Source organism: Phoca vitulina, unplaced genomic scaffold (assembly GCF_004348235.1).
Source record: "Phoca vitulina isolate PV1807 unplaced genomic scaffold, GSC_HSeal_1.0 scaffold98, whole genome shotgun sequence".
NCBI lineage: Eukaryota > Metazoa > Chordata > Mammalia > Carnivora > Phocidae > Phoca > Phoca vitulina.
Window position 1 is genome coordinate 1,749,940 of NW_022589801.1, and position 10,522 is coordinate 1,760,461.

Here is a 10,522-nt window from a genome sequence, read left to right on the forward strand (position 1 = left end):
GGCAGAAACAGCATGAAATGGAGGGAGACTGTGGGACCGCTAAATTCTAGATGCAGGAAACAGGTTGATTAGAATATTCAGCTACAAACAGACAGGTGCTCCCTTTAAGGAGGAAGAAAGGATAGCTCGAAGGGCAGAGCCTTGAGCCCAGAGGCATGAAAACCACAGAGGATTTATCTCAGGCCTTGAGACAGAATGGCTGTTGCCCTGCTGGATTTCAAAATTGCTTGGGACCAGTCACTCTCTTGTCCTTTGTTCTTCTCCCTTTTTGAACTAGAATATCTATAACTGATATCCTATACCTGCCCTCTCATGGTATCTTTGGAGCAGATGATTTGTTTTAGTTTCACAGGTTCACAAGGAGAGCGACTCACACCCAGAGTCTCACCCCTACCTGGTTTAGATGATAAGATTTGGGACTTTTGAGCTGATGAGACTTTTGGACTCTGAGTTGATGCTTTAATGGGATGAAACTTTGGGGGGTCTTGGAATGAGGGTAAATGCATTTAGCCCATTGGATGGATGTAAATGTTTGAGGGCCGAGGGACAAACTGGGGTAGGTGGCACCATGACTCCCCCGAATGTCCATGCCTTAATCCTCACCTCCTATGACTACATTACCTCACACAGCAAAAGGGACTTTGCAGATGTGATTAGATTTCAGGACCCTGAGATGGGGAGATTATCCTGGATTATCAAGGTGGGCCTGGTCTAATCACATGCATCCTTAAAAGTGGAGAATCTTTCCAGCTGCAGAGAACCAGAGAGATGGCATCTGGAGAAGGACTCTACCTGCTGTTGCTGGCTTTGACCATAGAAGAAGGATGCTGTGAACCAAGGTTGCAACAGCCTCTAAAAGCTGGGAATGCCCTCAGCTTACAGCCAGCAAGAAAAAGAGGATCTTGGTCCTCTATTTGCAAGGAATTAAATTCCACCAACAATCCAAATAAGCAGGAAACAGCTTCTCTCCTGGAATCCTCAGAAAGGATCACAGCCCTGCCCACACCTCAATTCCACTACGGGGAGGCCCATACCAGACTTCTGACCTACAGATCTGCGGTTTGGGTTGTTCTAAGCCATAACTGGTGACGGTTTGTTCTGGCAGCAATAGAAAGCTCATGCAGCTATTATTCTGAGCTTTTATTGCAGTCTGCTTTTAACTTGGCAAAAAATTAGAAATGTTTTCCCGTGTCACCAAATACTGCCCAGTGGTTCTGGGCAATGTCATTTTGAGGGGCCTCATAGAATTCCAGTGTTGACGAATCTCCTCCTGTTGCAGGATTAGATTGCTTGTGCTTTTGACTGTTAGAAATAATGGTGGTTGTTACTTTTCCGTATGCATGTTTGCACCCATCCTTGATTACTTCCTTAGGAAGTGCTGTGTAAAGTATATTGGTCTTTTTCAATGAGTGTTTAATTAACAGGTGCTTATTCTCAACCGGGGCCTTCCTCCGGGATGCGGAATAGGGGGATCAGAGGGGCCTGTGGATGATTCTGGTGGGTTCCCCGGAGGCAGGCAGGTTCTATTACCTTTCCACTAGGTTTCCTCAACCCTTCCATGAGCAATAAAGCCTGCCTTGCAGAACTCGTGTAACTATTAACAGACAAGGTTTATAATAGTGCTAACGCATAAAGATGTGCCGTAAAGAGGAAGCAGAGTCAAGCCATGTGTTGAGGAGACATCTGCACTCACAGGACCTCCCTGCAGATGTAGATGGGAGGGGGCTATGCAGCCCCCAGCCTCACCGTCCAGCAACGTCTAGATAAGTGTCCGAACATGGCGGCATTTTCCTCAGACGACTCTAAGATTTGCCATTTGATGGCAGACCTGTTCCTGCCTGTGTGTATTTTGCTTCCCTTCTCCTTCCCTGGCTTCCTCATTGAGGGCCAGGCTTTCATTTGATACACAGGTGGGTTTTGACAACAGCCAACAAGCCATGCCCTTCCCTTCAGAACATGTGACTTCCGAAACTCCGAATGACTTTTCCGGAGTGGATGTGGGTTCATTTCCCTTTACCTCAAAATGTCTCTGGTCTCAAGCTCTTTGTGACTTCCTAGGGGCTCGTGAAAGTTGTTCAGAAATTGTAGAACATTAAACTGGACCACTATGTATACTTTAACGTATACAGTATACGCTTTAAAGGGGTGGTTTACCTTAAACCACCAAGCAATAAAATCAGTAACCTCGTTTCATCCCAGGGTGCTAGACCTATCCATTTCCTACACCATGCCCTCTCCTCCTTGTGACTGTTGCCCACCCTCTCCACTGTGGTAGTAGTGTCCTTGGCCTATGAAAATTGCTAAAAGTCCCCCTGTATCATCCAGTGACAAGGCGAAAAAGGAGAAGGAGAAAAAGGAAGAGAAAGAGAAAAACTGCTCAAAACAAGAGGAGTAAGCACTGAGAAGAGCTGCCTCCAACGAAGGGGTGCAGAGGTCACAGCAGGCCCGGCCTCTCCCTGGGTCCTGGGAGTCTGAGAACCTCGTTGTCAGGCCTTGGCGTCGGCTCTGCAGAGGGGCTGCTTAGTGCTGTGGGAGCAGAGTTGGTCCCAGGTGGGGATCAGGCTTCCTGAGACGGTGTGAGGGGCCCACTCTGCAGGGAGAGTCCTGCCCCAGCTCTGAGCACCCAGAGGGGGCTTATAGGTTCAGAGGGCTGTCTGCAGCCTTGGGTGAGCAACTAGGGGCTGTCCCTGTGAGCCTGCTCCTGTGCACCCCTCACCCCACATTCTGTTTGCCTGTCTGCACAGTTGGGGTAAGCTGAGACCTACTCCTGGGCACTAGGAAATACTATATTCTCAAACTTCACTCCAAACCCAGTGGTGATGTGCACTGGGAACATTCCAAAGCCCTGTCAGTGAGCTGTTGATCTTGCACCCGCTGAGTCAAGGCAAAGGCAGAAAGATATCCTGGGGTCTCCTCCGGGGCATGGGAGCAGCTCTGCAGGCCTGGGCCAGCTTGTGGGGCATATGGGGTGGGAGAGAAGACACATGGCCCCAAAGAAAAAGAAGAATCTCCAGTACCACCTCTAAACTCTTATCCTCAGAAAATCCTGAAAATAAAAACAGAAAGCACCCTAAGCTGTTGCTTCCTTCAGTGTTGGCCCACATAACCTAGATGATTCCCAGGCTAGTTGGTTTTTGATGGAGAGACAGGGTCCAAGTGCCTGGACATGAGTCTTCAGATCATCTGCCCGAATGCACTGCTTCAGAACCACTGGGCAGTGTATAAATGCACATCTCCAGCCCCAGCCCTGGAGGGTTCTGGGTGGGCCCTGGGAATCAGCGTTTTCACAGAGCTCCTCCAGATGATTCCAACATTACCATGTTGCATTTGATTCCCAGCATGCTGAAGGACATGGGTGATACCATGGGCACATGGGAATGTCATCACCATAATTTTATTGTCAGCTGTGGCTCCCTGGGGAGCTGAGCTAGGAGGGAAGGACCTCCAGAGTCTGCCCTCTCCCAGCCTGTCCCCCCCTGTAGGGATACCCTATGTGACTCCCCGAGACTGACAGGACGTGTCTCTTGAGTTTAGCTTGCAGTTGCCGTAGGGTCTCTAAGCTAAGCTGAATCTCGAAGACTGTCCAATGATGTGATCTTTCAACACGCTGCATTGTTTGTGTGTCGATGTTTCCAGAAACAAGGACAGCGTGGTGGTGGACCCCTCCAGCAACATGTACTACCGCTGGTTGACTGTCATTGCCCTGCCTGTCTTCTATAACTGGTGTCTGCTGGTGTGCAGGTAGGGGTGGGGGCAGGGTATCCACACAAGGAGGGGGTGAGGGTGGCGGGGCCAGGAAGGGTGAGGGCAGTCAGGCCTCAAGACAGAGCTCTGGCTCCCACTCAGGGGACTGGATTTCTGGGCCCCACGTGGCCACCATCCAACTGAGTGTACCTACTTCTCCATCAATAAGGAGGATCTAAAAGAGCACCATCAGAGTTCTCTGAAGCACCGGTGAGGACCTGTGCTTGTAATGGACAGCAAGGGTCCTGTTGAACATTCTTAATCCAGCTGTAGGAGGAAGATGCAGGGGCGAGTAGCTACTCTTCTGAGGGGAAGTGGGTGGGGGTTGGGCATTCCTGAGCAGCCAACAGGACAAGGACACAGGGAAGGGCACAGTTCTCTGTAAGCTGTGGGCTGTGGGCCTCCCCAGGCAAGTTGCAGTGCTGGGGTGTAAGCTGCTGCCCTTATGAGGGCAGTCGGGGCCTTTGGGGTGCTCCTGAGAAGGCCTGCGGGACAGGGATGCAGGGCAAGGGTAGATGTGGGCTTCGGGAAGTTCCCCGCAAATGTACTTTTGGGATGCAAGGCAAGCTGTTGCTCTTCTGGGGAGAGCTGGAGGCTCTGGAACTTTCCTAAGCAAGCTGTAGGAGGCAGGTGCAGGGTGAGCTGCTAACTCTTCTAATAAGGGATCAGGGGAGGGAGGTTTTAGGGTCTCCTAGGAAATCTGCTGCATGGCAATACAGGGGCAGGATGCTGCTCTTCTGAAGGTAGGCTGGGAGTCTGGGCTTCCCTGAGCAAGCGTACAGGATGGAGGGTGCCAAGGGGCTATGTTCTCCTGAGGGCAAACAGGACCTCTGAGCATCCCTGGGCAAGCTGCAGGCCAGGGAGGCAGGGCCGGCTGCTGCTGTCTGTGGACAAGCAGGGGCTTTGGGGCATTTCTGAGAAAGTCTGTAGGAGAGAGAGGTAGGGATACCTTGTCTTTCCACTGATGGTGTTGGTGGGAGTCTGGCCTATCTGAGTGAGGTGCCGGGCAAGGATGCAGGGACAAGAGGCCGTGTTTCCTGAGTGCTGGGCTTTGCAGCCTTCCTGCGCCAGCTCATGAGACAGGCCTGCAGGGGTGAGCATGGGCCTTCTCGTGGCAGCTGAGGCTTTGGGCGCTCCGGAGGGGGAGGGAGAGGCTACCCTTCTGAGGGGGCAGGGGCTTGGGGAAGCTCCTGAGCAAGCAGTTGGAGGACAGGGGGGCAAGGCACTGTTCTTCTGGAAGTACACAAGAGGCTGTGGGGCTTTTCCAAGCAAGCTTCAGGGCAGGCTAAGGGGGGAGCTGCTACTCCCTGAGAGTAAGTGACGGGGTTCAGGGCCCTTCCCAGCAGGCCTGCAGGACAAAGATGTGGGCTGAGCTGCTGCTCTTCTGAGGGTGGATTGAGGAGGTGCGGGGAAGGCAAGGGGACTCTGCGACAATCCTGAGCAAGCCTGCAAGACAGACAGCTGCTGCTTCTTGGGGATGGGGAGGAGACATGCTACTATCTGAGTGTAAGTGGGGGCTTTGGGGGTTATCTGAGCAAGGTGGGGGCATCTCCTGCTCTTCTGAGGGGAAGTGTGGGCGTGAGAAGGGGGAGAACTTGGGGCCGCTGCTAGCCCACCTGCAGGATGGGGATAAGTGGGCAAGCTGCTTCTGTGTGAGTGGGGGTGCTGGGGCTGCGGGCAAGCTGCCATTCTGAGGAGGCATCAGGGGGTTCAGGTTGCTCAGGAGCTGCAGGGTGGGGACATAGGCCCCAGCTGCTGCTCTTTTGAGGTGAAGAGGGGTATTTAGGGGATACTGTCCGTATGAGAAATAGTGAGCATAAGGATCTAGAAAGCAGAAAATATTTACTGGCTTGTTCCGTTGTTAATTTCTGAGAAATTCCTCTAGTTTTGTTGGCATTTGGCCCCAGAAAGGGCAAGTGCTATGTTTCCGCACATGACTCCACCAGTGAGGCCTAGAACTGTCCCTCCTGGCATCCCGGAGCTTACTGTTAAGAGGCCACAGGGCTCACTCTTTGGGGCAGAAAAGCTTCTCAGAGCTGGGTCTCCTCCTCAGAGCTGGGGCACAAACCCTGCAGGCAGGGCTGATACCAAGATGAACGCCGCGGTGTTCAGCCCGGAGCTGGTGCCTGCTTCAGACCAGCCCCCCGATGTGCGCACTCCTTCCCTCGCTTGCTTAGGGCCTGTTTCGATGACCTGCAGTCTGAGCACGTGATGCTGTGGCTGGTCCTGGACTACTTGGCAGATGTCCTCTATGGCTTGGATGTGCTGGTGCGAGCCCGGACAGGTGAGCGGGTCCAGGCCCAGGGACTTGTCTGGGCCAGGCCACACGCCCCCCTCGTGCATCAGGAGGGGGACCACGGGGACCACAGGGCAGGTTCAGAAGTTCCAGAATGGTGGGCATCACCTCCCCCTGACCACGAGAGCCCAGGTGGGTCTGGGGAAGCCCCAAAAGTGAGGGCATGGTGCTGCCTCAAGCTCCTCTACAGTGGCCCTTTAGCAGAGGTCAGGGTACCTGGGTTCTGGTCTCTGCTGTCCCAACAAGCTATGGGACCTTGAGCAAGTCGAGTTGTCTCTCTGGGCCTCATTTGTATCACCTGTGAAATAAGGCCAAACTGTCATCTCTCAAAGGACCCCTCCTGCAGCGACAGTTCAATATGGCAGGAAACAGGAGGGAGAGCTCCATCAATCTTGGAGTTCCTTTTCCCAGACAGTCGGAGGATCCAAGACATGTTACTCCGTGGTTTTAGATGTATGGAGGAATAAAATCAGAAACAGGGCCCAAGTGGAGGATGAGTTCCCTCAGATCACCTCTGGGTGTGAGTGGGGGCTAAGAGCCCCCCATGTCTGAGGGTCCAAGCTGTATGTCCTTGGGGCATCTTTTTCTAATCTGCACGAAGACATCACATCAGCTGGCAGGGGCCCAGCTCGTCACTTTCAAGGTTTTTGAGCTGAAAGCCGTGCCATAGTTGCCAGTAGAAACACCACATCACAGCAGCAAGACTCCCTGTGGCTTCATGGTGTCAAAGCATTTCAAGCACCTCTTGGTTTCTCATGAGAACTGCTGCATGAGACAGGAAGTGCAGGCATGATTGTCTCCATCTTGCTGATTTAGAAACTGAGGCCCAGAGATGCTGGCCCAAAGTGCCCCACTGGCACTCCCTGCGTCTCCACAGTGCCCCGCATCATAAGTTAGAAGACCTCTGGGGCGCCTGGGTGGCTCAGTCAGTTAAGCATCCGCCTCTTGGTTTCGGCTCAGGTCATGATCTCAGGGCCCTGGGATCGAGCTCTGTCTTGCTCCCCACTCAGCAAGGAGTCTGCTTGTCTCCCTCTCCCTCTGTTGCTCCCCCTGCCCATGTGCACTCTCTCTTAAATAAATAAATAAATCTTTTAAAAAGAAGAAGAAGAAGACCTCAAATATGCAGCTTGAGGTTTGCATGAGTAACTTAGTCCTGGTGGTCTGCCACTTCGTGGTCACATAAGCCCACCTTGATACGAGAGCTCCACGGGTGGCCTGAGTCATTGAGCCAGCTATTCCTGTTTCAACCAAGCTTCAGTGGGACAAGTCACCCCCACTCAGACAGGGGTCCCACCCCTGTCTGTGCTTTGGTGCTATCGCTGGTAATCTAAGATCAGCAGGGAGCCTCGGGGGGGAAGGCAGGTAGGCACAGAAACCAAGTGGCCATGGGTCATACTTGAATGGGAAAAAATCTCCAGAATCAAGAGAGGACGTTATTAAGGAAGTAGGGAGGAGTCCCAAGGTGCTAGGAGTGCTGTGGAATGATCTAGGGGCTCAAGAAACACAATGGTAACCAAAGAATGAAACGGAAAATTAGGGCGTGGGAGGCAGGGTGTCCCTACCATGTGATCACAAACTTGATGCTTGCTTTTCACAAAGGGGGTAGTCCTGCCTCCATCTAGCCCTCCAAGTGTGACCCTGGATCAGCAGCAGCGTCATCCAGACTTGTTAGAAGTAGACCCCAGACCTCTGGAACCAGCAGTGGGGATGGCCCAGACTCTGGGTTTCACAGAACCCTCAGTATGAGTCTGATGCTTACCAAACTCTAAAAGACATTCATCATATCATTCTCTCTACTTTTGTGCATGTTTGAAAATGTTTGGAAAAAAAAAAGAAGAAGAAGAAGAATGCAAATCTCAGCCTACTTGACTGATTTTACCAGTAATAACGCCTCATGACTCTCCGATGTCCAGCTCAGCTCCAGACCAGTCTGATGCTGCATATGTTTTCAGAGCCCTTGGGATGACAGTAATGTGCAGCCAGAAAGGAGAGCTACTGCTTCCATGGGCAATGTTTTTAAAAAGCAGGTCATGGTCCATTGGTGGCTGGTGAAATCAGTTTGATAGGCCATGTGCTTCTGCAATTTTTATCATTAATATTTTCAAACAAATACAAAATCAGAGACAGTAGTATTATGAATCCCCATGTACCTTCACCCAGCTTCAGCAGTTACCAACATTTTGCTGTTTCATCTCTTCCCCCCACACCCTTTTCTTGGCTGGAGTATTTTAAAGCCAGTCTCAGACAGTAACCACTTTAACATGTATCTCTAACTTTAAAGGACGCATTTTAAAAATATAATGTCCAGGGGCTCCTGGCTGGCTCAGTCAGAAGAGCATGAGGCTCTTGATCTTGGGGTCGTGGTGGGTTCAAGCCCCACATTGGGTGTAGAGATTACATAAATAAACTTAAATATATATATATTTAACACATCCATTTATCTTTTAAAATTTTTTTTTAATTTTTTTATTGTTATGTTAATCCCCATACATTACATCATTAGTTTTAGATATAGTGTTCCATGATTCATTGTTTGTGCATAACACCCAGTGCTCCATGCAGAATCTTTTAAAATTTAATAATCATTCCTTGCTATCATCTAACAGCAGTCCACATTCAAATTTAGCCAATTAATCTACATTTTTAACTGAATAAAATAGGTCAGAATATCATAGATGAGAAAATATCAGAGTGCATTTTTGTAGTAAGAGCTAAATGTGGTTTTTGAAATTGCTTCTGTCATGTATGTATAACTACGTCTTCTTTAGTTACAGTGTAAAATATTTCCTTGTGGGCCACGGTCAAAAAAAAAAAAGAAAAGCAGCGTCTTTAATGCCCAAGTGACCTCCGTCTTTTTCTTTAGGCTTCCTTGAGCAAGGCTTGATGGTCAGGGATGCCCAGAGGCTTTGGAAGAATTACACAAAGACCGTGCACTTCAAGCTGGACATGTTGTCCCTGGTCCCCACAGACCTGGCTTATCTTAAGTTGGGTATAAACCACCCAGAACTGAGGTTCAACCGCCTACTGAAGTTTGCCCGGCTCTTTGAGTTCTTCGACCGCACAGAGACAAGGACCAACTACCCCAATTTGTTCAGGATCGGGAACTTGGTCTTGTACATCCTCATTATCATCCACTGGAATGCCTGCATCTACTTTGCCATTTCCAAGTTCATTGGTTTTGGGACAGACTCCTGGGTGTATCCAAACATCTCAAACCCAGAGTATGGACGCCTTTCCAGGAAGTACATTTACAGTCTCTATTGGTCCACCTTGACCCTGACCACCATCGGGGAGACCCCACCCCCTGTGAAAGACGAGGAGTATCTGTTTGTGGTCATAGACTTCCTAGTGGGCGTCCTGATTTTTGCCACCATTGTTGGCAATGTGGGCTCCATGATCTCAAACACGAATGCTTCACGGGCCGAGTTCCAGGCCAAGATTGACTCTATTAAGCAGTACATGCAATTCCGCAAGGTGACCAAGGACTTGGAGACACGGGTAATCCGGTGGTTTGACTACCTGTGGGCCAACAAGAAGACGGTGGATGAGAAGGAGGTGCTCAAGAGTCTCCCAGACAAACTGAGGGCCGAGATCGCCATCAACGTGCACCTGGACACTCTGAAGAAGGTCCGCATCTTCCAAGACTGTGAGGCAGGGCTGCTGGTAGAGCTTGTGCTCAAGCTGCGGCCGGCAGTGTTCAGCCCAGGGGATTACATCTGCAAGAAGGGGGACATCGGGAGGGAGATGTACATCGTCAAAGAGGGCAAGCTGGCTGTGGTGGCTGATGATGGGATCACCCAGTTCGTGGTCCTCAGTGATGGGAGTTACTTTGGGGAGATCAGCATCTTAAACATCAAGGGGAGCAAGTCAGGGAACCGCAGGACAGCCAACATCAGGAGCATCGGCTACTCAGACCTGTTCTGCCTTTCCAAGGATGATCTGATGGAGGCTCTCACCGAATACCCGGAAGCCAAGAAGGCCCTGGAGGAGAAGGGACGGCAGATCCTGATGAAGGACAACCTGATTGATGAGGACCTGGCCAAGGCCGGGACGGACCCCAAGGATATCGAGGAGAAGGTGGAGCACCTGGAGTCCTCCCTGGACGCCCTGCAGACCAGGTTTGCACGGCTCCTGGCTGAGTATAACGCCACCCAGATGAAAGTGAAGCAGCGTCTCAGTCACCTGGAAAGCCGGGTGAAGATCTGTGGGAGTGACCCTCTGTCTGACGGGGGTGCTCCTGGGGAGGCTGAGAAAACAGAGACCAAACAAGAGTGAAAGGCAGAGGTCCGTGCGTGTCCTCCTTCCCAGAGTCAGCCGTTGGTGTGATGCACAGTGGCCGCAGCTGAACGGCCCAGGACTCGGTGAGGTTGCATTCCCATTCTCCTTACCCTTTGTAGGCCATGTGGCCCTGGGAGAGAGCCTCAGTTTCCTCGTTTAGGAAGGGGTCTCATCATGTCAGCCCCAGTTAAGTGGCAGGTTATT

The 10,522-nt window shown here is 51.1% G+C and overlaps 1 protein-coding gene across 1 annotated transcript in view; it reads left to right on the top strand.

The window, feature by feature from the left end:
* CNGA3 (cyclic nucleotide gated channel subunit alpha 3) overlaps positions 1-10,315 on the top strand; it is a 47,352-nt gene extending 37,037 nt beyond the window's left edge. The window contains exons 6-9 of the mRNA XM_032397382.1: positions 2,326-2,391; positions 3,637-3,741; positions 5,922-6,028; positions 8,904-10,315. Coding sequence (XP_032253273.1) covers positions 2,326-2,391; positions 3,637-3,741; positions 5,922-6,028; positions 8,904-10,315 — 1,690 coding nt within the window. The remainder of the gene's footprint in view (positions 1-2,325; positions 2,392-3,636; positions 3,742-5,921; positions 6,029-8,903) is intronic.
* The last annotated feature ends 207 nt before the right edge of the window (positions 10,316-10,522 follow it).